Here is a 27,714-nt window from a genome sequence, read left to right on the forward strand (position 1 = left end):
AACATTTTATCCTTGCTACTTGATGTTATGTAATAAGGAATCAAAGGTCATGGGAAATGAAGAACACAATTTCCCCCACATGAAAATGGTAGATTTACTGTAAATGGTAGATTTACTTGTTTTATGAATTCACACCCTCATACGAAGATTAAAATGATGAACATTTCCCCCAAAATGTAAACCTTTCAGCTAAGTTAATATGAGGCACTGTTCAGTAGGCATCACAGCATGTGTTGACCGTGTTGTGTTAGCTGTCCCTAGGAGTATGAGACTGACTGACCGACCGACGGATAGATTAATAGACAGATAGAGAAATTAGATCCTTTGTTGCGACTTCCAGGCTACCTTTCTGTAGTGTAAATGAGCTACTCTGTCTCTGTCCTCGCAGGCCCGCTTTGTCTAATTTGCTCTATCGCCTTGCTGTCTGAACCTCATGGCCCTCTCTAGATCTAAACACAACTGCAACTTCTTGACAGATCTTGTTCCAGTTCAATTTCATGTTCATGTGGTGTTTGCCTGGTAGACTAGTTAATTGAATGTTTGATTTATATGTCTGTCTTCTTTCTCTTTATTTGTCCTCCCTCTAACATATTTTTTTGTTGTTTAGTCAACCCCATTTGCAATCTTCATTATAAGTTGTTGTTTTTGTACACATCTATTTAGTCCCTCTCTTCTTTTATATTTTATTTGCTCATTCACATTTAGCTTTTTGTAGATGCCTCATTACCTATAATCTACCTCTACATTTATTTGTATATTTACTCATGTATTTATTTGTATCTGATTTTATTTATTTCATTTTATATTTTATTTAACCTTTATTTAACTAGGCAAGTCAGTTAAGAACCAATTCTTATTCACAATAACGGCCTACCAGGGAACAGTCGGTTAGCTGCCTTGTTCAGGGGCAGAACGACATATTTTTACCTTGTCAGCTTGGGGATTCGATCCAGCAACCTTTCGGTGAATTGCCCAATGCTCAAACCACTAGGCTATCTGCCGCCCCTGATTATGTTAATTAGCCTGCCTCATCTCTTGTGTTTACTTTCTCATATTTGCCTATTTGTCTATGTGGTGCGCATCAGGGCATAGTTCTATGTACTACAAGGTTATTAGATGATACCGCATGTTTTCTCTCCGCTGTGTAATCATGACTGTTCAGCACAGTCTAATACCTGTGGTTCCACCAGTCATAACTGAAAACAATCTCTGACACTGCTGTGTGAATGTTCTTGTTGTGGTTGGGAACACAGCAAACGTTGAAAACTGTGGACCATCCCAGCACTGTAATGTCCACATCTTTGTTTGTTGTTGATTGACCAAATATCATGATCAATTAGAAGAAATGTATGTGTATATCATGTGAAATGTGTCTGCGACTCTCGCTTGACTGTGATCCTGATACGAGTGTTGGCCAGAGGCATGGTAGGTACTGTTATAGTCAGATGAACTATATGTGAAGGAGTCTCTCCTGTCCCTCCATTTCCCTTACTAACTTGTGTTGCCTACTATTTTCAGGTATCCAGTTTCGCCTCCCTTCTTCCTGCAGTGTGGACCGAGCCAATCCACCTCCAGGTAAAAAAAAGTCCTCATCACCTTTACCAACATTGCGAAACTGTCAGTCTTTGAATTATGGGTGACCCGAGGAACCCTGGAGTTCCTCAAGGAACCATTGCAGTCAATAGGTTCATATTGACACCTTTGGTTAATTGAGAGTTCTTGGAGGAACCTTTAATGATTCAGTGTAGCAAAGAGTTCCTGGAGGGACCTTTTTGCTGGTGTGTGTGGAGCACTTTGAATTTATGGTAAATCTGTAGATTGTCTGCTCTACAGATTATCTACAGACTATCAGTGACATTTATCTATCTACTAACCCTAGCTCTAACCCTAACCTTAAGCCTTATCCTAGCACAAAACTTAACCCTAACCCTCATTCTAAACCTAACCCTAACTGTAACCTTAGTAATCAGTTGTTTATCAACAGATAGTTTGTTGATAGTATGCCCATCTGTAGAGCATCTCAAATAAATCTTCACGCCACGCCAATAAGATACCCCTCCAATCTTCTGAGAGGCCCTTCCCATTATTAAAAAGGTTCCAGTTTGAACCTTTACACAGGGGTTCCTCGATTAACATTTCTAGAGGGGTTCCTCGAGGAACCTTTTTGAACCAACAGTGGCAATCTTTTGAACTCCAAAAGGTTCTTCAAGGTTCCTTTACTTCTTAGAGTGCTGTGTAAGGAGAGGCCTATGACAGACACATCTCCTTTCAAGGAGCTCTCTAACCCAGACTCTTTGACTGACCTCAGCAACTCCATCTACAGCCTTCCCACCGGCTGTTGGCTATAACACACCTCCCGAATACAGAGAGAGACTCACATAGTTCCTGCCTGTCAAGCTGCAGTGCAAAGTCGCCAGGCACACAGGGTTTGTCTGTCTGCTTTCTGTAGGGAGGCAAGAAGGCAATATGGCGTCTCTTGCAGGATACAATTGTTGTGCATTTTCAAAGAGGCTGTTGCCTACAGAGTATCCAAATCCACTCAGGTTGAATAGGAGGCTGTTTATTAAAAAGTCTGAGTTTCACACTTCTTGAATGGCTTTGAAGCAGCACACAATTAAAGCTCAGGGATAGAAATGTAAAGTTGAATGCTGTCTATGACTGTGTCGCCCATCCTACTCAATTTGGTATCCACCGAGAAAAAAATAAAAATACAACCCTTTCAAGATGGAATAAATCCATCTAAAGTGAGAGTATATGCAGAGTTGTATCACATCTAATGACTAATTAGATCCATCAAATGATGTGCTTGTTAAAATTGTAAATGGATTAAGTTCAAGTATTCCTTGATTTTATACGAGTAGTATAATTATGTCAAAGATGTGTCAATCAGCTGCCGGCAGTGTGTGTGTGTGTGTGTGTGTGTGTGTGTGTGTGTGTGTGTGTGTGTGTGTGTGCGTGTGTGCGTGTGCGCGTATGTGTGACCTTAAAAGGACTAGGGAGGTTTTTCAATATTGTGTTTTTTTTGAATGGGTGAATGTTTTAGTGGGCGGATGAACACATGAACAAATGAATGCCTGAATAAATATACCTGAGGACTATTGAGTTCCCCAGTTACACAACCTATTTGTGATGAAGTCTATTTTTGACACGGCAATGAATCACAGCCTTTTTTCTCCCTCAATGACTCATCCAACAGTTTCGTAAAATAGTGGTTTAGAAATTCTCCATGTCAATGTCACAGTCCACAGGGCCATCAGCATGCTGCAGTCTTTTTGAAACTGGTGTGTTTAATGATGAATGCAGTATCTGGGACTCCAGTACAAGAACTCCCATGTGCTGTTCCTTTCATCCTGTTAACTGTCATTATTTGTAGTACTGTATTCTGGATGTGCTGAAAATGTGCTGTTATTAACAGAGAGGTTTGAAACTGTCTTTCTTATTGGTCTATTAACTAATTTACCGCATGGTGATGTCACCATGGAAGGCCAAAACTCCCTCCCACCAAAACAGGCAGAAATGTCAGGCAGGCTGTTCAAACAGGTCTTACACTAAAAGAGTATTATCATAATTTTCACAATTTCATGGTATTATTCCAACCTCATCGTGTGGAAATATACACTGCTCAAAAAATAAAGGGAACACTTAAACAACACAATGTAACTCCAAGTCAATCACACTTCTGTGAAATCAAACTGTCCACTTAGGAAGCAACACTGATTGACAATAAATTTCACATGCTGTTGTGCAAATGGAATAGACAACAGGTGGAAATTATAGGCAATTAGCAAGACACCCCCAATAAAGGAGTGGTTCGGCAGGTGGTGACCACAGACCACTTCTCAGTTCCTATGCTTCCTGGCTGATGTTTTGGTCTTTTTTGAATGCTGGCGGTGCTTTCACTCTAGTGGTAGCATGAGACGGAGTCTACAACCCACACAAGTGGCTCAGGTAGTGCAGCTCATCCAGGATGGCACATCAATGCGAGCTGTGGCAAGAAGGTTTGCTGTTTCTGTCAGCGTAGTGTCCAGAGCATGGAGGCGCTACCAGGAGACAGGCCAGTACATCAGGAGACGTGGAGGAGGCCGTAGGAGGGCAACAACCCAGCAGCAGGACCGCTACCTCTGCCTTTGTGTAACAGTGTAGGTTCCGTCCCTCTCTTCGCCCCAACCCGGGCTCGAACCAGGGACCCTTGCACACATCAACAACTGACACCCCACGAAGCATCGTTACCCATCGCGCCACAAAAGCCGCGGCCCTTGCAACGCAAGGGGAAACCCTACTTCAAGTCTCAGAGCGAGTGACGTCACTGATTGAAACGCTATTAGCGCGCACCACCGCTAACTAACTAGCCATTTCACATAGGTTACATTTGTGCAAGGAGGAGCAGGAGAAGCACTGCCAGAGCCCTGCAAAATGACCTCCAGCAGGCCACAAATGTGCATGTGTCTGCTCAAACGGTCAGAAACAGACTCCATGAGGGTGGTATGAGGGCCCGACATCCACAGGTGGGGGTTGTGCTTACAGCCCAACACCGTGCAGGACGTTTGGCATTTGCCAGAGAACACCAAGATTGGCAAATTCGCCACTGGTGCCCTGTGCTCTTCACAGATGAAAGCAGGTTCACACTGAGCACATGACAGACGTGACAGAGTCTGGAGACGCCGTGGAGAACGTTTTTCTGCCTGCAACATCCTCCAGCATGACCGGTTTGGCGGTGGGTCAGTCATGGTGTGGGGTGGCATTTCTTTGGGGGGCCGCACAGCCCTCCATGTGCTCGCCAGAGGTAGCCTGACTGCCATTAGGTACCGAGATGAGATCCTCAGACCCCTTGTGAGACCATATGCTGGTGCGGTTGGCCCTGGGTTCCTCCTAATGCAAGACAATGCTAGACCTCATGTGGCTGGAGTGTGTCAGCAGTTCCTGCAAGAGGAAGGCATTGATGCTATGGACTGGTCCGCCCGTTCCCCAGACCTGAATCCAATTGAGCACATCTGGGACATCATGTCTCGCTCCATCCACCAACGCCACGTTGCACCACAGACTGTCCAGGAGTTGGCGGATGCTTTAGTCCAGGTCTGGGAGGAGATCCCTCAGGAGACCATCCGCCACTTCATCAGGAGCATGCCCAGGCGTTGTAGGGAGGTCATACAGGCACGTGGAGGCCACACACACTACTGAGCCTCATTTTGACTTGTTTTAAGGACATTACATCAAAGTTGGATCAGCCTGTAGTGTGGTTTTCCACTTTAATTTTGAGTGTGACTCCAAATCCAGACCTCCATGGGTTGATAAATTGGATATTTATTGATTATTTTTGTGTGATTTTGTTGTCAGCACATTCAACTATGTAAAGAAAAAAGTATTTAATAAGATTATTTCTTTCATTCAGATCTAGGATGTGTTGTTTAAGTGTTCCCTTTATTTTTTTTAGCAGTATATTTCCTCATTGCCTACAGGACTAAGTTAGCCTGGTTATAATTCATAAGGAATCTGGTAGAAACATCTTCTCACCTTTGTCTAACATAGCTTGTTAGATATAACTATGCTTTTTTAAACAATTATATGAGGCTATCATAATTAAAAGTTCATATCAAGCAACTGCATTTAATAGCATTGAAGCAATGGTACTCTAGCTGTATGAGCCCAGCCTGTGAAGTAGGCATACTGTAGCTCCTTGCTGCTAGCCCTTTTCTGATGTGAGGTCCATCTGGATTAAGATCACATTCTCATTTGCACTTGAAAGAAGGGTTGCTACCCATAATCCTCCACTGCACAGAAGGAGCTATAGCCTGTAAACACTGGGCTTATTAACCTGAAAGAAGCATCAGTGTCGAGTGTTCATCTCTGTGGCAGTAAAAAAAAAAAAACATCCTCTCAAAGAGTTTCCCCTTTCTTCTGTTCTGTGTCCCCAGTGTCCTTGTGATGCATTTAACATAATCCCCTCATCACTCCGCCATTCGCTTTCATCATTCACTGTAGTAGCATATGTACTCAGGTGCACTGGGCCACCTTGCTGTGAGAACTCTCGCCCCATCTTTCAGTATTATATTATCATCCTCCATTCTCTCCCCTTCAGAACCTCTGCTTTACAATAACTCCTCTTCCACTCGCTCCTCTCCCTGCTTGCTCTCCAGCGGTGACGCACACACCTAGCTATAAGGCAAAGACGCCCCCGCCTGTGCCACCTCGCGCCACCTCCAAGCCCCTCATCTCGGTGACAGCCCAGAGCAGCACAGATTCCACCCAGGACGCCTACCACGAGGGGAGGCACCCGCGGGGGAGTATCCTGTGGGCACCGGACGGTCTGGGCGGCTCGGGTCGAACCCTCTACAACTCCACCGACAGCCTGGACAGTGCCAAGGCGGTGACGTTGGCCATGGAGACAGCGGCGGGCAAGCGGCACGCCTCCACGGGCAGCCACAGCTCCGTGCAGACATGTGACAAGGCGGTGCTCGTGTCCAAGGCTGAGGAATACCTCAAAACACCACGCTCTTCCATAGGGATTCAGGTAAGACAAGTTCATACATACACACATATGCTCATACACACACACATTATGCTTAGATACACACATGTTGATGGTCTAGTCCCATATGGCCGACCCAGGACGTGAATCCTTTCTCACAACAGCACATTGTGCCTGCAGTGAAGCGCACTAACACACCTCTAGTCACTGTCTCCACTCCCCATGACAGCTGATGTTAGACCAAGACACACACAAACATACGCGCACACACGCACATTCATTAAAAACCGTTCACACTGAGAAGTATAACATATATTATATCAACGATGTCGCTCTTGCTGCGGGTGATTCCCTGATCCACCTCTACGCAGACGACACCATTCTGTATGCATCTGGTCCTTCTTTGGACACTGTGTTAACTAACCTCCAAACGAGCTTCAATGCCATACAACACTCCTTCCGTGGCCTCCAACTGCTCATAAACGCTAGTAAAACCAAATGCATGCTTTTCAACCGTTCACTGCCCGCACCCGCCCGCCCGCCCGACTAGCATCACTACTCTGACTTTGAATATGTGGACAACTACAAATACCTAGGTGTCTGGCTAGACTGTAAACTCTCCTTCCAGACTCATATTAAACATCTCCAATCCAAAATGAAATCTAGAATCGGCTTCCTATTTTGCAACAAAGCCTCCTTCACTCACGCCACAAAACATTCCCTCGTAAAATAGCTTCCAATACTCTGCTCAGCAAACTGGATGCAGTCTATCACAGTGCCATCCGTTTCGTCACCAAAGCCCCTTATACCACCCACCACTGCGACCTGTATGCTCTAGTCGGCTGGCCCTCGCTACATATTCGTCGCCAGACCCACTTGCTCCAGGTCATCTATAAGTCTATGCTAGATAAAGCTCCGCCTTATCTCAGCTCACTGGTCACGATAACAACACCCACCTGTAGCACGCGCTCCAGCAGGTATATCTCACTGGTCGTCCCCAAAGCCAACACCTGCTTTGGCTGCCTTTCCTTCCAGTTCTCTGCTGCCAGTGACTGGAACGAATTGCAAAAATCGCTGAAGCTGGAGACTTATATTTCCCTTACTAACTTTAAACATCAGCTATCTGAGCAGCTAACCGATCGCTGAAACTGTACATAGCCCACCCAATCTACCTACCTCATCCCCATATTGTTTTTATTTACTTTTCTGCTCTTTTGCACACCAGTATTTCTACTTGCACATCATCATCTGCTCATCTATCACTCCAGCGTTAATTTGCTAAACTGTAATTACTTCGCTACTATGGCCTATGTATTGCCTTACCTCCTCACGCCATTTGAACACACTGTATATAGACTGTCTTTTTTTCTATTGTGTTATTGACTGTACCCTTGTTTATTCCATGTGTAACTCTGTGTTGTTGTTTGTGTCACACTGCTTTGCTTTATCTTGGCCAGGTCGCAGTTGTAAATGAGAACTTGTTCTCAACTAGCTTACCTGGTTAAATAAAGGTGAAATAAACAGTAGCCATCTCACACTGACCCAATGGGACCCTGACCAATAAGGATTAATGACCGCACAGCTCTACAGCCACTGGCCAGCCCAGAGAGCCCAGGCAGCACTCAGCTCAATATAACACACACACACACACACACACACACACACACACACACACACACACACACACACACACACACACACACACACACACACACACACACACACACACACACACACACATCACCTCAAGATGACTAATAGAGTCGAATAACATTAGAGGAAAATGTTGATGATGATTGTTTATCGGCGTAATTCAATTTGATCACGTTATCTATTTTACACAGGCAACAAATCAAACTAATGAAAGAAATTTAATTACATTTACTAATGACTCAAAGTATTTTCTGGACGCCGGCTGCGGCAGCTTGTGAACATGTTTTACACATTCTCATGGCCTCTGAATTGATATGAAACACATCATATAGCATTAATGTAACCGTTTAAACCGCTCATTTCCCTTTCATGCCAAGATTCTGTCTCTTTTGCGATGCAGTTTCTCAAGGGGTAGATAGAAACCGATGCCTCGTCACCATCATCTTCATCAACCTCATCATCAATATCAGCAGAATAACCTCCAGTTCAGCACCATATTAATATAGGTCATCGCATCTGGTGTGATTAGTTATGTACTATAAAGTACTCATTGACATTTTATTCCATACTCAACTTTTTCAACGTCATTATTTTTAAGCACTGGGACTGTACTGTTGAGGTGTGTGTGTGTGTGTGTGTGTGTGTGTGTGTGTGTGTGTGTGTGTGTGTGTGTGTGTGTGTGTGTGTGTGTGTGTGTGTGTCTGTGTCTGTGTCTGTGTCTGTGTGTAAAGTGAGCGATGCGTTGGGGATATAGAGAGGGACCGGCCCATAAACACCATCACACTCAGGGAGACAATCCTTTGCTCAGGATATAGGGGTCTCAGGACAAACACCGGCCTCTCTGTCTCTCTTGTCTCTCTCAGTCTCTGTATATATAGTATAGATCACTATAGTTTACTAAGCACTCTCATTGATGTTCAGTTAGTGTAGTAGTAAAGTAGTTCACCCATGATACTATAATAAAGATGTTACTGACATTGACATGTGTTATTGTTTACGATCAAATTGGTATTTACCAGGTGGAGACAGCGACAGACTCCGAGTCGGAGAGCAAAGGGCTTCCTCAGTACCATTCTGTGGGCACCCAGGTGGAGGATGACAAACGGTACGCACACAGGAAATGGAAACAGACAATACAACCGCTGCAGTTTGCCCTCTGACCTTTTACAGCAGCAGTTGATCATCTCCCTCTGGGTCCTGATTGCACTAAATCAATATTTATCGATGTTGTGAAACTTATATTGCACATGTTCTGTTGAATTAATTGTTTTCTGTATACAGCGCCTTTGGAAAGTATTCAGACCCCTTGATTTTTTCCAAATTTTATGTTACAGCCTTATTCTAAAGTTGATTACATAGTTTTTTCCACTCATCAATCTACACACAATATCCCATAAAGACAAAGCAAAAACAAGTTTTTAGAAATGTTTGCTAATTTATAATAATATTTTTTTTTAAATGAAATATTACATTTACTTAAGTATTCAGACACTTTATTCAGTACTTTGTTGAAGCACCTTTGGCAGCGATTACAGCCTCGAGTCTTCTTGGGCATGATGCTACAAGCTTGGCACACCTGTATTTGAGGAGTTTCTCCCATTCTTCTCTGCAGATCCTCTCAAGCTCTGTCAGGTTGGATGGAGAGCGTTGCTGCACAGCTATTTTCAAGTATCTCCAGAGATGTTTGATCGGGTTCAAGTCTAGGCTCTGGCTGTGCCACTCAAGGACATTCAGAGACTTGTCTTGGCTGTGTGCTTAGGGTCATTGTCCTGCTAGAAGGTGAACCTTCACCCCAGTCTGAGGTCCTGAGCGCTCTGGAGCAGGTTTTCATCAAGGATCTCTCTGTACTTTGCTCCGTTCATCTTTGCCTCGATCCTGACTAGTCTCCCAGTCCCTACCACTGAAAAACATCCCCACAGCATGATGCTGTCACCACCATGCTTCGCTGTAAGGATGGTGCCAGGTTTCTTCCAGACGTGACCCTTGGCATTCAGGCCAAAGGGTCTTTAGTTTCATCAGACCACTGAATCTTGTTTCTCATGGTCTGAGAGTCTTTAGGTGCCTTTTGGCAAACTCCAAGCGGGTTGTCATGTGCCTTTTACTGAGGAGTGGCTTCCACTCTACCATAAAGGCCTGATTGGTGGAGTGCTGCACAGATAGTTGTCCTTCTGGAAGGTTCTCCCATCTCCACAGAGGAACTCTAGAGCTCTGTCAGAGTGACCATCGGGTTCTTGGTCACCTCCCTGACCAAGGCCTTTCTCCCCCCATTTGCTCATTTGGGCCGAGCGGCCAGCTCTAGGAAGAGTCTTGTTAGTTTCAAATTCCATTTAAGAATGATGGAGGGCACTGTGTTATTGGGGACTTCTAATGCTGCAGAAATGTTTTGATACCCTTTCCCAGATCTGTGCCTCGACACAATTCTTTCTCGGAGCTCTACCGACAATTCCTTCGACCTCATAGCTTGGTTTTTGCTCTGACATGCACTGTCAACTGTGGGACCTTTTATAGACAGCCTTTCCAAGTCATGTCCAATCAATTGAATTTACCACAGGTGGCTTCCAATGAATTTGTACAAACATCTCAAGGATGATCAATGAAAACCTGAGCTCAATTTTGAGTCTCATAGCAAAGGGTCTGTATACTTATGTAAATAAGGTATTTCTGTTTTTTAATTTTGATAGATTCGCAAAAAAATCTAAAAACCTGTTTTCGCTTCGTCATTATGTGGTACTGTGTGTAGATTTCTGAGGTTGTTTTTTCATTTAATCAATTTTAGAAAGTGGCTGTAACGTAACACAATTTGGAAAAAGTCAAGGGGTCTGTATACTTTCCAAAGGCACTGTATACTGTTTCTCTGAATGAGTTCATCAATATACACTGCTCAAAAAAATAAAGGGAACACTTAAACAACACAATGTAACTCCAAGTCAATCACACTTCTGTGAAATCAAACTGTCCACTTAGGAAGCAAATCTGATTGACAATAAATTTCACATGCTGTTGTGCAAATGGAATAGACAACAGGTGGAAATTATAGGCAATTAGCAAGACACCCCCAATAAAGGAGTGGTTCTGCAGGTGGGGACCACAGACCACTTCTCAGTTCCTATGCTTCCTGGCTGATGTTTTGGTCACTTTTGAATGCTGGCGGTGCTTTCAGTCTAGTGGTAGCATGAGACGGAGTCTACAACCCACACAAGTGGCTCAGGTAGTGCAGCTCATCCAGGATGGCACATCAATGCGAGCTGTGGCAAGAAGGTTTGCTGTGTCTGTCAGCGTAGTGTCCAGAGCATGGAGGCACTACCAGGAGACAGGCCAGTACATCAGGAGACATGGAGGAGGCCGTAGGAGGGCAACAACCCAGCAGCAGGACCGCTACCTCTGCCTTTGTGCAAGGAGGAGCACTGCCAGAGCCCTGCAAAATGACCTCCAGCAGGCCACAAATGTGCATGTGTCAGCTCAAACGGTCAGAAACAGACTCCATGAGGGTGGTATGAGGGCCCGACGTCCACAGGTGGGGTTTGTGCTTACAGCCCAACACCGTGCAGGACGTTTGGCATTTGCCAGAGAACACCATGATTGGCAAATTCGCCACTGGCGCCCTGTGCTCTTCACAGATGAAAGCAGGTTCACACTGAGCACGTGACAGACGTGACAGAGTCTGGAGACGCCATGGAGAACGTTCTGCTGCCTGCAACATCCTCCAGCATGACCAGTTTGGCGGTGGGTCAGTCATGGTGTGGGGTGGCATTTCTCCATGTGATCGCCAGAGGTAGCCTGACTGCCATTAGGTACCGAGATGAGATCCTCAGACCCCTTGTGAGACCATATGCTGGTGCGGTTGGCCCTGCGTTCCTCCAAATGCAAGACAATGCTAGACCTCATGTGGCTGGAGTGTGTCAGCAGTTCCTGCAAGAGGAAGGCATTGATGCTATGGACTGGCCCGCCCGTTCCCCAGACCTGAACCCAATTGAGCACATCTAGGACATCATGTCTCGCTCCATCCACCAACGCCACGTTGCACCACAGACTGTCCAGGAGTTGGCGGATGCTTTAGTTCAGGTCTGGGAGGAGATCCCTCAGGAGACCATCCGCCACCTCATCAGGAGCATGCCCAGGCGTTGTAGGGAGGTCATACAGGCACGTGGAGGCCACACACACTACTGAGCCTAATTTTGACTTGTTTTAAGGACATTACATCAAAGTTAGATCAGCCTGTAGTGAGGTTTTCCACTTTAATTTTGAGTGTGACTCCAAATCCAGACCTCCATGGGTTGATAAATTGGATATTTATTGATTATTTTTGTGTGATTTTGTTGTCAGCACATTCAACTATGTAAAGAAAAAACTATTTAATAAGATTATTTCATTCATTCAGATCTAGGATGTGTTATTTTAGTGTTCCCTTTATTTTTTTGAGCAGTATATTTATGTTTTCTCTCTCTTTGGATCCATATATTATTCTTCTAATCTATTTATTATTCTCAGTATACATATATTTGTATGTGTGTGTCTCCCTCAGGCATGGCAGGTTCAAGCGCTCCAACAGCGTGACGACGGCCGTACAAGCTGACATGGAACTAGAGGGCTTCCCCACCATGGAGGACAAGGGCCTGCAGTTCGGAGGGGGCTTGGGCTTCCGCGGGGGCCACTCGGAGCCTAGCACGCCCACCCAGTACGGGGCTGTCCGCACCGTCCGCACCCAGGGCCTTTTCAGCTACCGGGAGGACTACCAGCGCTCCTCCAGTGGACCGCCCAGCCCGCAGCCCGAGTCGTGGTTGACAGAGCCCTCTCTGGAGGGGGTAGAGACGGGCCGGGTGTCCCCCCTCCGCAGGGATGGCAGCTGGTTCATGCAGCTCCTCCATAATGAAACTAAGAGGATGGAGGGATGGTGTAAAGACATGGAGAGGGAGGCGGAAGAGCATGACCTGTCGGAGGAGAGTGAGTTTCTGACGCTGCAGCATAGAGGCATGTACTGGCTCTATAGTCCCTAAGGCAGGGGCTGTTCATATTCTAATGCATTTGTTTCTCAATGCATTCACTGATAACCATTTAGAATTGAATGGGCAAAGTCATGTTTGGATGGAAATGTAATACAACCAACAAGTGTTACTAACACGTTTGCTTTGCTAATGAATACCTGTCCAGCATTTTGATTCTTGATGCAGTGGACAGGTTTGAGTGAGATAACACTGGTGCGTAGCCAAAGAGCTCTGTTTTCATGTCATCCAACAAATGTAAACGTCTGGAGTTTGCTAAACGCCATTGGCATTTAATTGTAACCGGTGCTGTGGTCAAATGACATGAAAATAGAGCTCTTTGGCAGCGCACACCAGTGATGGGTTTGGTATTGAAATAAGGATGCATAAGCAGGAGAGAACCCCATACCTACTGTAACATATGGTGGTGGATCTTTGATGTTATGGAGCTACTTTGCTTCCACTGGTACTGGGGCCCTTGTCAAGGTCAACGGCATCATGTACTTTACCCAGTACCAGGACATTTTAGCCAAAAACCTGGTTGCCTCTGCCAGGAAGCTGAAGCTTGGACGTGCATGAATCTACCAGCAAGACAATAACCCCAAGCACACATCAAAATGGCCATCTCAGTCTCCTGACCCCATTTAAAACCTATGGTTTGAAATGAAGATGGCAGGGCCATAAGCGCAGACAAAATATATCAAGGATCTGGAAGGATTCTGTAAGGAGGAATGGTCCAAGATCCCTCCCAATGTGTTCTCCAATCTCATAAAACATTTTAGAAAAAGCCCCAGTGCTGTTTTCCTTGCAAGGTGAGGTATTGAAAACATTGAAAACAGGGGTGCCAATTATTTCACCCCTATCGTTTTGAGAGAAAAAAAGATGACTTGTTAAACAAAATCTCTTTCTCTGAGAAATGGTAGGAAAAAATCTATAATTTTCAAATGTTTTGGAGCATACGATATAGCTCAGTATTTGTATTATTTATTTTATGGTATTTTTTTGCCTGACTGTATATTTACAGAATTAAGAGTCTAATCTCACTCCATATGTGCATGTCTCTGTCTCTCTGTCTCTCTGTCTCTCTCTCTCTCTCTCTCTCTCTCTCTCTCTCTCTCTCTCTCTCTCTCTCTCTCCCTCCCTCTCTCTCTCTCTCTGTGTGTGTCCTCCAGTCCTAGGGAAAATCCGAAGTGCTGTGGGCAGCGCACAGCTCCTCATGTCTCAAAAATTCCAGCAGTTCTACTGGCTGTGTCAGCAGAATCTGGTAAGTGCCCTAAAATACTATAATAGACCATGGCGGGTGTACCATGATGGGTGTACCATGACGTGCGTGTGTGCGTGGGTGGTGTGTGTGTGAGAACATATGCATGCATACATCAGTGTTGTGTATTAAATGAAACCTTATATCTCACGTTCTCACTGTTGATGACTTACTGACAGCACATAGGGCTTGGTAAGTGCTGTGCCTGAAGCTGCACTGACTGGCTGCTTCCAGAAATAGCTGTCCCAATTGACATCGAAACAGGCCTTCTGCTTGTACTGACCCCCCACAGTAAGCGGAAGAAGAATAACAATAGGAAACTGAGGTGTCTATGTTCACACCATTCATTAATACAGAGAGACAGACTTTCAATGGGTTTTGAATAACGAACCTTCTGCCCTCTCTCATCACTCACCCCAAACGTAGTCGAGAAGTTTTCACATTTTCGTAAGACCTCATTTTAATTACCCACCAAATGTCAACCTGCATTAGTTACTGTAGGGCTAGTCTCAGAAGACACACAAATACAGTTTCCAGAGCTATACTCTTTGTTAAGTTCCTTTTTGAGAGAGACTGTGCTCAAATGATCCTTCACTTGCCATTTCTTCACACAATACAGACATTTCTTAAATGAAAAAAAGCAAAGAGTTTGTGAGAGGAGGGGCTTTAATGACCCTTCTCTCTTGCTGTAGCGTGATTGTTTTTTGTGTCTGATGACTATGATACCTTAAAGCCGGTGTTTTGCTCTCTTTCTGAGGGGCCGTGGGCTCTCTATCTGCGTTCCCTCTGAGATAATGGGATGATGGATGAAGTCCCACATTTACTGTGACAGGGCTTAGATTGCCCTGAGCCTCTCAAACGTGTCCCAATGACTAGTACCCCTACCAGAGAGAGAGAGATCACTACCCCTAGCATAACCCCATATCACAACCGTAACGACTGTGTGGGGGGTGGTGGAGGAGGTGGGGTCGTGTGTATGTGTGTATGTGTGTGTGTGTGTGTGTGTGTGTGTGTGTGTGTGTGTGTGTGTGTGTGTGTGTGTGTGTGTGTGTGTGTGTGTGTGTGTGTGTGTGTGTGTGTGTGTGTGTGTGTGCGTGCATGTAAGTGCACGTGTTTGTGTCATCTGGACAGCGCAAGTGGTCAGTAACACAAATGTCAATGTCGAACCTGTTCAGGCATGCAGCACACCATGTTGCATTTGTGTGCTGAGTCATTGCCAACCTTTATGTGTAATTATGCGTTGAATGTTTACAGAAACAGATAAGTGGGAGTGATGAATGCTCTTTTATAGTGTAGAACGCCACATGGATGTAGCCTTGATTTGCTCCATGAAATGGAGCTCATGGCTGGCAAAAGGACATGAAATACATCTGTTATTTAAAGAGTTAAGGAGGACATCTAGTGGTTGGACAGTTTACAGGAGGGGGTTTGCAGGTGTTGGAAGATGCAATAACTGGTGATGTAACACAAGCATTTAAAAATCCCAATTATAGTCTATAACAGTTATGACTATACCAGATATACTTTTCATGAAATGCAAACAGACACACGTTCTCATGGTCACTGAGGTATTGATAACTATATAAAATGTTCTCCCTCCCCCACCTTTCACTTTTCCGGTCACCCCCCTTCCCTGCCACCCTTCACCCCTCAGGACCCCAGCGCCATGCCCCGCCCCACCTCTCAGGACCTGGCCGGATTCTGGGACCTGCTGCAGCTCTCCATCGACGACGTCACTGCCAAGTTTGACGAGCTGCAGGAAATCAAGAGCAACGAGTGGAGGCCCTTGGAGAGCCCCGAGAAGAAGACGCCATTACAGGTATGTTAATGGAGTTGTTACCCTTGCTTAGCTGTATAGCATTTCACAGCTAGCAAACTGGACTGTGGAGGTGTATTGTCTAATGGTATTGGCCAATGATTACTCATTTTTGTTTTATCCTGCCCTTATTCAGAAAAATACGTGGCTCAAATCTCTCATTCTCTCTCTCTCACTCTCTCATTCTCTCTCTCTCATTCTCTTTATCTCTCATTCACTCTCTATAAAGGAGAGGAAGTGGCCTCCCCCGCTGCCAAAGAGGCCTCCGAAGGGGCGTGGCGGCGTGATGCGGGAGCGCTCTCTGGACCTGCAGGACCGCCAGCGTCAGGAGGCCCGGCGCCGCCTCATGGCAGCTAAGCGGGCGGCTTCCTTCAGACAGAACTCAGCCACAGAGCGGGCGGACAGCATCGAGATCTACATCCCCGAGGCCCAGACCCGCCTTTGAGGTCCAAGCATTTACCCCTCTAGCCTGACCCCGACCCCAGCTCTGCCCCCTTCCGGCCCCCATACCCCAGACCCAGCCTGTGGGTTTCACCCAGACTCCTTCCTCCCTCTTTCTTGTCTCTGTGTCTCTCACTTTCACTTCTCACTGTTTCTCTCCATCTATTGCCCTTCTTCTGATGTCCTCTCCCCTTTAAGACGGAGGTAATATTCACCACCCCTCCACCCCATTATAATGAGCTGCTACTACACCCTCCCCTTTAACCGAACTGATCCACCATCACAATTATATTTGGCTAATTACAAGCAAAATGATTATTTTCTATACTGTAACAAATTCTCTTGTTGGAAATGTATTCATCCCCCCCAAGAGCTTTCGCATTGCCATCATGTATTATGAGCCTCTGGGTAAAGTAAGGGTAATATCAGTATTTTCCCACCGTGTTCAAAAGGAATCACAAAGTGCAACTTTTCTATGGAGAATCTCACCAGCATCAGTGGTCTTGGGCTAAATCACCCTGTGCGGAGACTACTACTCCCCAGTGGTAGCACAGAGGTGGTGATGACTCACTGTCAAGATAGAAGTCTGGAAATCTCTCCCCCATGTTTGTGGGTTGTCAGTCAAAGTGGGGGGAATATGTCATGTGATTGATCAACACCTGCTATTGAAATACCTCAGTCTTGCAGTGGGCACTCTAGGGTAAAAACCATAGACATAGAATTCAAATCTATTTCTATGGGGTCTATTCTATTTCTATGGTAGAGACCAAGGAGTAGTCATCACATCTGATATGGTTGCACAGCATCCTGGGTATAGTAGTTCCGTTGTTATTCTTGGGACTTACTCACACCACTTTTTACCAGGCTTGCTGCTGCAGCCACTGCCTAACATTGCTGAGACATGGGATGTGAAAAAGACATGCAGTAGTACCCCAGCTAGCACATTTAGTTCCTTGGAAGTTGTGGGACAGAAGTTTTTGGTTTCCAATTGATTCTGGGAACAAAGCCATAAGTTTCCTGATCGGTAAAACTGAACGTTTTTAAAACGTTCTGGGAATGTACATTTTTAGGTTGCACGGAGGTTCTGAGAACCTTTTACTATGGTTCCCTGAAAGTTTTCCTGGGAGGTTTTATTAACGTTCTGAGAATGGAAATTATAGGTTATTTGAAGGTGATCAAATAACGTTCTGAGAACATTCTCTAAATTTTGTGAATGTTCTGAACTAAATATAAACGTTATTTTGAGGTTTTTGAATCACTTAAAAATTTCACTGAACGTTTCAATAAGACTGCTAGCTTAACTGTTTTGAACTCCAAGCAGAGATAGGACACATGGAAATGAATCATGCAAACACATTTATTTTTTATTTTGGCACAGCGGCAGTGAGATTCAAACCTATGATCTTCTGTTCTCTGTCCATGGAATTAGTTCACTGCGACAGCAGAATGGAGCTACAGTAGCATGCCATGTTTTTTAAACTCATACAAAGCTGTTAATTTTAGTATATTCCAACAGACCCCATTTCAAAGGAAACTCATTAAGATGAGAGTGCCCAATTATTGGGCACAGCCAATACACCTGAACACACTAAAGAAGAAAGAGGATAGAGAGAGTTTTGTTGACACTGAGAATGGATGTTCAGTGAGGGAAAAAAGTATTTGATCCCCTGCTGATTTTGTACGTTTGCCCACTGACAAAGAAATGATCAGTCTATAATTTTAATGGTAGGTTTATTTGAACAGTGAGAGACAGAATAACAACAAAAAACTAGAAAAACGCACGTCAAAAATGTTATAATTGATTTGCATTTTAATGAGGGAAATAAGTATTTGACCCCCTCTCAATCAGAAAGATTTCTGGCTGCCAGGTGTCTTTTATACAGGTGTCTTTTATACACACTCTTAAAGGGAGTGCTCCTAATCTCAGCTTGTTACCTGTATAAAAGACACCTGTCCACAGAAGCAATCAATCAATCAGATTCCAAACTCTCCACCATGGCCAAGACCAAAGAGCTCTCCAAGGATGTCAGGGACAAGATTGTAGACCTACACAAGGCTGGAATGGGCTACAAGACCATCGCCAAGCAGCTTGGTGAGAAGGTGACAACAGTTGGTGCGATTATTCGCAAATGGAAGAAACACAAAAGAACTGTCAATCTCCCTCGGCCTGGGGCTTCATGCAAGATCTCACCTCGTGGAGTTACAATGATCATGAGAACGGTGAGGAATCCGCCCAGAACTACACGGGAGGATCTTGTCAATGATCTCAAAGCAGCTGGGACCAGAGTCACCAAGAAAACAATTGGTAACACACTATGCCGTGAAGGACTGAAATCCTGCAGCGCCCGCAAGGTCCCCCTGCTCAAGAAAGCACATATACATGCCCGTCTGAAGTTTGCCAATGAAAATCTGAATGATTCAGAGGACAACTGGGTGAAAGTGTTGTGGTCAGATGAGACCAAAATGGAGGTCTTTGGCATCAACTCAACTCGCCGTGTTTGGAGGAGGAGGAATGCTGCCTATGACCCCAAGGACACCATCCCCACCGTCAAACATGGAGGTGGAAACATTATGCTTTGGGGGTGTTTCTCTGCTAATGGGACAGGACAACTTCACCGCATCAAAGGGACAATGGACGGGGCCATGTACCGTCAAATCTTGGGTGAGAACCTCATTCCCTCAGCCAGGGCATTGAAAATGGGTCGTGAATGGGTATTCCAGCATGACAATGACCCAAAACACACGGCCAAGGCAACAAAGGAGTGGCTCAAGAAGAAGCACATTAAGGTCCTGGAGTGGCCTAGCCAGTCTCCAGACCTTAATCCCACAGAAAATCTGTGGAGGGAGCTGAAGGTTCGATTTACCAAACGTCAGCCTCGAAACCTTAATGACTTGGAGAAGATCTGCAAAGAGGAGTGGGACAAAATCCTTCCTGAGATGTGTGCAAACTTGGTGGCCAACTACAAGAAACGTCTGACCTCTGATTGCCAACAAGGGTTTTTCCACCAAGCACTAAGTCATGTTTTCCAGAGGGGTCAAATACTTATTTCCCTCATTAAAATGCAAATCATTTTATAACATTTTTGACATGCGTTTTTCTGGATTTTTTTGTTGTTATTCTGTCTCTCACTGTTCAAATAAACCTACCATTAAAATTATAGACTGATCAAATACTTTTTTCCCTCACTGTATATGATTTTAAATAACATTATTAGAATGTTCTTTGAACGCTACATTTTTTTTCTTGTGGTTCTTATGTAACATTTTCTTAATGTTCTTAAAACAATGACTTTAAATAGAACCATGAGGAAACCTGCAGAAAACTTTACACTAAAGTACTGAAATTCCCACAGAATAACGTTGTTTCTTAACGTTCTCAGAACTATTTCAGAATATTCCCAATGTCAAACCAGTTGAAGAACATTCCTATAACATTACACATTTTTTTGTTATATGTAACCATGTTTGAACTTTTAGGAAACATTCTGTTAAAGTAATGAAATAACAAGAAAATAATGTATTTTTGTCAAGTTCCTTAAATGTGTTGAGAATTTTCCAAAGCCAAGCAACTATCCTGTACCATTCCCAGAAAGTTGTGGGAAGGTTGTATGCAAAATAACCATGGGACAACCACCCTCTCACCAAGCTCAAACGTATGGTTCTCAGAACGTTATGTGCTAGCTGGGACAGTACCTTAGGGCTGCATTTATGCATTTTCAGTTATGATAACGGCTTTGTTGTAAGGTTGAAACATGGTTATGATATGGGTTGTACAGTGCATTTATTCGTCTGATCCATGTTTCCATTGCAACACTATTGTAAAACACTTAAAGGGAAAAAATGTTTCAAATTTTGTGAGAAAAAAAAGTTGACTATGATATAATGCATTTTTGCACCTTATATATATATATACTATTCATGTTTGTATTTCCAAGGGAAATGTAGTAAATGACACTCACATGATATTGTTGCAGTTGAATTGCAAGGACAAAAATGGAACATTTACTATTGAATATGTCTATGATTCTGTTCTATACACCACATCAATCTGCACCTTGAATTTTGTGTTTATCCCCTGATGTCCAGTACTATTGTAATGATAATAATGGTGATAAATAATGTAATCTATCACATATATATACCCAATGACCAACATCACAAACTACATTGAACTTGATTAGTCTCATAGTGGACGCTGTGAAAGAATGACTGTCTATGGGGTGGAGAGAGCAGTGCCCCAACAGACAGATAACTTATACCTATTAGAGACCACATCACACACATTCTATCCCATCCGGCACACAACAATCAAGTATTTTTCTCCACACTATGGAAGTAGTGTGGGACAGACAGGCGCAAATGTCACTTTAACACTATCCAGTTACTAGTAAATGGTGCTGCTTTTTACCTGAAACGGTTGTCCTTTACCCAGTCCTATGTGCACGCACGCACGCACACACACACACACACACACACACACACACACACACACACACACACACACACACACACACACACACACACACACACACACACACACACACACACACACACACACACACACACACACTCAAGGATTTTTTAATAACAGATTTACTAAAATGGTGCCCATAGCATCTGTAATTAAAGATGGTGGCTATTGACTTGCGGGGGAAAAAAACATATTTGCAAAGCGTCTATTTGCAGTGTTAATTTTTGTTTAAAAGTTTTTTATTGAAGAGGCAGAGAAACTACGTATGATGAGGTATTTTTACTCCCTATCTTGCCATGAGCTAAGAGGGTTGCTGTAATAGTAGCCGTAGTCAAAGGTCTAGGGAATTCTAGTGAGAGAGAGAGAGCAAGGCATTTACATTTTTATGACATTGCTTTGGCGGTGCTCTGCAACACCACACTTGGAGCTTATTGTTTCAATATACTGTATATTTCCTTCAAAAAATGAAACTGTACTTATACTAGATGACATGATATACTGGCATTTGTGTTGTACTGCGTGTCATTGGTATAGTATATCCATTTACCCATATGAACAGTAGATAGGATTTTTTTTTGTATAATTCATTTATTCCCATATAATTGTTATGTTAGAGTTGTAAGCTTCTAGCACCAGTGGTCGACTAGGAATTTTCAATAGAATGTGATGCAAAAACAGGGTGAGCTGTTATATGTCCACATAGCATAGATTAAGACAACAATTTTAATTGAGACCTTTTGAAAGGGCAACACACAGTAAGCCACAGCTCAGTTGGTCAGATACGTTGCCAGATATTGGGTGGAATGTAGTTGAATAAACTGGGACTTTCCTCATTCCTCTATAGCTTCTGGTAAACCACTCAACGTCTCCAATTTCATTTCCTGACATCAGTCTCTCTCTGCAGTGAAACTCAATGAAACCGTTACGTACCAGACGGCCTTAAACACATCGAAAGCAAAATCATTTATGAATGTAGAGTCACTAACAATGAAATTAAAAAAAAGTCATAGGAGATGTGTAGGTGCTGTGTAAAAGAAAACAGTACAGTATTGTGATTCTATGTGGACATAAAGTCCATGTCTGGTCTTGTGAGGTAACAGCAGAAAGTGAGAGATATTGATAGCTTGATGAAGAGATTTTTTTTTTAATGAACCAGTCAGAGGTTCCCATTAGATTAGAGAATGATCATTGGACAATATAAATTACGTCACTTTCACACCCGTGGTGGTCTCATCTGAAAGATTCATAACCACAGGGTCAATAACTGCTGCTATAGTGACGTACTAGTAACTATTCACTACAGTTACCAATTTGCACACTGACACATAACACCAAATTCAGATTATATTAAACATGATAGATTGGCCAAGGCAAATAGTTCATGGATCTTCATGCTCTTCCTTCCCCTTTATCATTTCCTAGTCTTTAGTTATTCATATTGTGTGATATTATAATGTATAGCCCTCTAAATTAGGTGCATAAATTGAGACAGCAATTTTTTGTCTTCGTAGAAAGTGAATTGCCCTTTCTCAATCTCAAACATACTCCATTATCATGTTTGTCCCATACCGTATGCTTTTCCATGATCTAAGGAGGGATTTGCAAGTTTGGCAACTACGTACGATGGGAAAAAAAATCCTTAGGTGCCTTAAAATCAGACTTACAAGAATCTATGAATGAATGTCTTAGTTTGAGGTCTTTGGTTGGAATACGATGCCATGCAGAGTGCTTGGCCATCTCTGGTTGTGTTGATTGAGTTGCAATGTCACTTCAAAGGGCTGTTAGGTAGAAAGCTAGCTTGGTTTTTTCATCCAAATGCCTTGATATTAGTAGTTTGGATTAGCATTGGATCATTTTGAATGTTATACTGTTGTATGACTGCAGCACAAGTTGATAATTGAAGAGGATGAGATTGAATTGATACATTTTGTGTGATTGTTTAAACTATGCTTTTGGTAAGATCTGTCATTGTTGGCATCCATTCATTCTCACAGGAAGAGATTGTTCCCATTAATCAGGGGGGAAAACATGTTACCTTTGGTGTAGTCCGCAGGTTTGGTGATTCATATTTATTGGTACATGCCCCAAGTTGAAGTTATGTCACCGGTATGCAAGTGTCTTCGTGATTGGTACACACTGTATATCATTTATCATCATGAAATCTTGTATGTTGATGGTCTTTGATTTATTTTGACCAACAGAAAAAGCAGCGTAGACATTTTTATCAGAATCAAACTGAATCAATGTAACAGGAGCAAACATAGGTTATGTGTGTACGTGTGTTTGCATTCATGTGTGTATGTGTGAGTGTGTGTGGCTCGGAGGGGGTCGGCAGAGAAAACCAACATCCCAGGGAGTGTTTTCCTTGCTATGATATCGTAACCTCGTCCCAGTTCTCAATGCTTTATGGCTTATTATCATTACCACAAACTAGAGACTGACTGAACTTGACCTGCTAAAAAGTGCAATAGTGTTTCATACAACAGGCAGGCACACATACAGCTATTTACCTCATGGTTTGAGAGTCAGTTACAGTGACAACACACGGCCACCAGAGCACTTTGTCATGCCTGTGTCCTATGCAGTAGTCCTGCCAGCCTGCACCATGTCCCCATTTCTACAGACATTCCCTCTAACGCATGATGGCCCCAGTGGAAATAAGTCTTTGTTTGCTGATCTTTATGGAAGTGGACATTCTCTTAAGAAGGTTGAAGAATTGAATTGTTGGACACAGTTCAAATCTTAGTACGTTTTCAGTTATCTTTATCTATCTTCAGAAACGTTGGTGTTTACACACTTACTGGCCATCTTGACTGGTCATTCTGAAAGCAGCTTGATGTTCTATTAAACACACAGTACATCACCCTCATCTAATATGCAGTATGTCCATGATGAATTGCTTTCCTGATTGCATTTTATTGATTGGAAATATCCTCCTTTTAATGCTCTTCAAGACTTAAACGCTAAACACACATATAAACAGACATTTAGAATAACAAATTGCATCATATCAAAGGTCTATGGCGTGATATTTTACTCTGCAGCCCTTTATGTATGGAACTCTTTTAGGGGCTAAAACGTACAATGTTCCATGAGTGACATTTTTGCTACATCATCTTGGGCTAATGTGTTTGGTGGGCTGTTGTGCTATAAACCTCAAAGAAGTCAGTAAAGGTGCTGAAATTAATTGAACTTATTTTTTCTTGTTTTCCTTTTCACGATTTACAGAGATTGGTTTATTCTGACAATCAGCGCACAAACACATGTACGCACACACACACTACACAGCAGTAAGACAAAATGTCCTCAAGATGGCACCCTAAATTCTTTATTTTGAACAATTCATCTTGAGGTATTTTGACACCACCACGATTTTCTATGGCCCTGTAAACTTTGCTTGAGTTTTTCTTTCAATCTTATATTTTTTTTCCTTTTTTCCAGTGCAGTTGCACTCTAAGAATGTCTCTCTCTCTCCTCATAACACATTTGATTCAATAAGGAGCACAGTGTTGTTCTTATCATTATCACTGATTTTGGGCACTGACCTTCCACAAAATACCATGGGCTCTTTCTTAATTTCCTTGAGGCAATGTTATTGGCTCATATTTTATTTGAAAAGGTTTGAGTGAATCAGGTCTGCTTTACATTGAAAACCACATGGACTGAATGTGCCCACTGCCCGTTTAGCAATAAGCTTCATTCAATGCATTGTAGCCTTTACATCACAACATCTACAGTATGGCCTTCTAATTTTCCCTGTCACCCAATCTCTTACACTTTATTCCTTAGTCAATGCCAATGGAGGATCCTGCCTACAAGGTCTCCCATTCCCCTGCTATTACCTAGGTCTAAATATACAGTGCCTTCTGAAAGTATTCAGACCCCTTGACTTTTTCCACATTTTGTTACATTACAGCCTTATTCTAAAATTGATTACATTTTAGAATAAGGCTGTTTTCCCCCTCATCAATCTACAGACAATACCCCATAATGACAAAGCAAAAACAGGTTTTCCATTTTTCTTTAACTTGTCCCGAAGCCACTCCTGCATTGTTTTGGCTGTGTGCTTAGGGTCATTGTCCTGTTGGAAGGTGAACCTTCGCCCCAGTCTGAGGTCCTGAGCGCTCTGGAGCAGGTTTTCATCAAGGATCTCTCTGTACTTTGCTCCGTTCATCTTTGCCTCGATTCTGACTAGTCTCCCAGTCCCTGCCGCTGAAAATCATCCCCACAGCATGATGCTCCCACCACCATGCTTCACTGTAGGGATGTTGCCAGGTTTCCTCCAGACGTGACGCTTGGCATTCAGGCCAAAGAGTTCAATCTTGGTTTCATCAGACCAGAGAATCTTGTTTCTCATGGTCTGAGACTCCTTTAGGTGCCTTTTGGCAAACTCCCAAGCTGGCTGTCATTTGCCTTTTACTGAGGAATGGCTTCCGTCTGGTCACTCTACCATAAAGCCCATGTTAGGTGGAGTGCTGCAGAGATTTTTGTCCTTTTGGAAGGTCTCCCATCTCTGCAGAGGAACTCTAGAGCTCTGTCAGAGTGACCATCGGGTTCTTGGTCACCTCCCTGACCAAAATCCTTCTCCCCCAATTTCTCAGTTTGGCCGAGCGGCCAGCTCTAGGAAGAGTCTTGGTGGTTCCAAACTTCTTCCATTTAAGAGTGATTGAGGCCACTGTGTCCTTGGGGACCTTCAATGCTGCAGACATGTTTTGGTACCCTTCCCCAGATCTGTGCCTCAACACAATCCTGTCTTGGAGCTCTAGAGATAATTCCTTCGACCTCATGGCTTGGTTTTTGCTCTGACATGCGCTGTCAACTGTGGGACCTTACATAGACAGTTGTGTGCTTTTCCAAATCATGTCCTATCAATTGAATTATCCACAGGTGGACTCCAGTCAAGTTGTCGAAACATCTCAAGAATGATAAATGGAAACAGGATGCAACTGAGCTCAATTTTAATATATATATACATTTTCCAAAATAAAATAAAAATCTGTTTTCGCTTTGGAATTATGGGGTATTATGTTTAGATTACTAAGGATTGTTTTTATTTAATCCATTTTAGAATAAGGCTGTAACGTAACAAAATGTGGAAAAAGTGAAGGGGTCTGAATACTTTCTGAACGCACTGTAACTCAACTATATGAATATTCGGGGCAGATGTGCATTCATTGTTCACATTGACAGTCATTGTGTTTTTAGCCTTTAAAAGCCAATACAACTTTCCCAGGGAAAAGAAAGGGCACCATTGACCTGTGCAATTTTTTATTTTTGCTAAATGTTTTGCGAGGGGAGACAGCTTTCACTGTATGTTTACCTATGGTGAAGAAATTATTAATGTTTGTGGGTATATTTAATAAATGGCCTCTCATGGGTTTGGGAACGTAACATGGAAGAAAAAATCTGATTGGATAAAGGTAGATGTTTAGCTTAAACTATTTTGAATTGTTAGATATCATATCAATAATAAGGATGAATATAATGCCAAATATTCATTATTTGTACAGAAATATACATATATAAATATATAAATTCATGCCTAATTTAAACTATTTTCCGCTCTTGAGTCGACCATGTTTTTGTTGTTTGAACTTTCCTTTGTCTAGGTTTTTTACAAGGTCTTAAGATAGCATGCATGATAGTGAAATGTATGTATGAATGTATTATCTGATGTTCCATTGCTGTTCAGTATTGCAGCATTCTACAGATTGTTTTGTATTTGACTAATTTGCTGTTTAAGTTACTATTTCAATTTAAATTATATATTTGATTATCTGAAATGATTGTAAACCTTTCTTTTCTAAATAAGAGTTTTTGAACTGTTTATTTCATTTTATTATTTTCCTGCTTTATCAATGTGCTTCAGTATTTTTGCCATAACTTATCAATCTGACTCTTTGAATTAAGTATTGCTAATGACCATCTTTTGTAAATAGTTCTGCAAATAAACATTTTTGGAAGAAAACTGCTTCTGTTTTTTTGGGAGAGAAAGTATTTTCATATTTCCATCCTTGCTGTATATATACTTTTAGAGAGAAAAGCAACATTTCTGTGTTATGATGAGAAGAAACAATGCATATTAAGGTGGATAGTCCCTTAACTTAATTTAAGTTATTATTCTATCCACCATTTTTTTAAGCCACCATAACCTGTTCTTTCAGCCAATGTTAAATCCAACTGTGTTGACCGGAGGGTGTAGCTCTGAGACTAAAAACATCTCAGCTTGGTATTTGATCAGTTTCATTTTCAACCTTACAGACCATCAAAACACTAAACATTCCATTGACCTAATTTTAGACAGCATACCTTTCAGGGTAAAACTTTACTTGAATAGGGCATACGTTTATAATGCTTATAACATCGCTATGAGTGTTGTCCCTACCCATTGAATTTGTTAAAATGTAACATAAATGTGACCATATTGTTCATCTTTCAGTCCAGTACAAGTATTTCATATTTGTGTCTGGTGTAGCCTATTTATCAGTGATTCCTAATGTTTTTAATATGCCTCTTGGCAACACGAGCAAATCAATATAGAGCATTTTGCAAGGTAACATTGTATCAACATGCCTACAAGATCAGACAACGTTTCAATGGCAAAAGGAGGCTCAGGGAAATAAATGT

The 27,714-nt window shown here is 42.8% G+C and overlaps 1 protein-coding gene across 1 annotated transcript; it reads left to right on the forward strand.

Moving 5' to 3' along the window:
* The first annotated feature begins 984 nt into the window (after window positions 1–984).
* On the forward strand, window positions 985–18,259 carry LOC123723823 (disks large-associated protein 2). Its single transcript, XM_045695825.1, has 7 exons — window positions 985–1,575; window positions 6,135–6,508; window positions 9,139–9,224; window positions 12,642–13,060; window positions 14,271–14,362; window positions 16,014–16,178; window positions 16,405–18,259. The coding sequence occupies exons 2-7, from the start codon at window positions 6,377–6,379 to the stop codon at window positions 16,618–16,620; spliced, it is 1,110 nt and encodes a 369-aa protein (XP_045551781.1). The 5' UTR covers window positions 985–1,575; window positions 6,135–6,376; the 3' UTR covers window positions 16,621–18,259.
* Window positions 18,260–27,714: the final 9,455 nt, after the last annotated feature.

Source organism: Salmo salar, chromosome ssa15, assembly GCF_905237065.1.
Source record: "Salmo salar chromosome ssa15, Ssal_v3.1, whole genome shotgun sequence".
In the NCBI taxonomy this organism is placed as follows: Eukaryota; Metazoa; Chordata; class Actinopteri; order Salmoniformes; family Salmonidae; genus Salmo; species Salmo salar.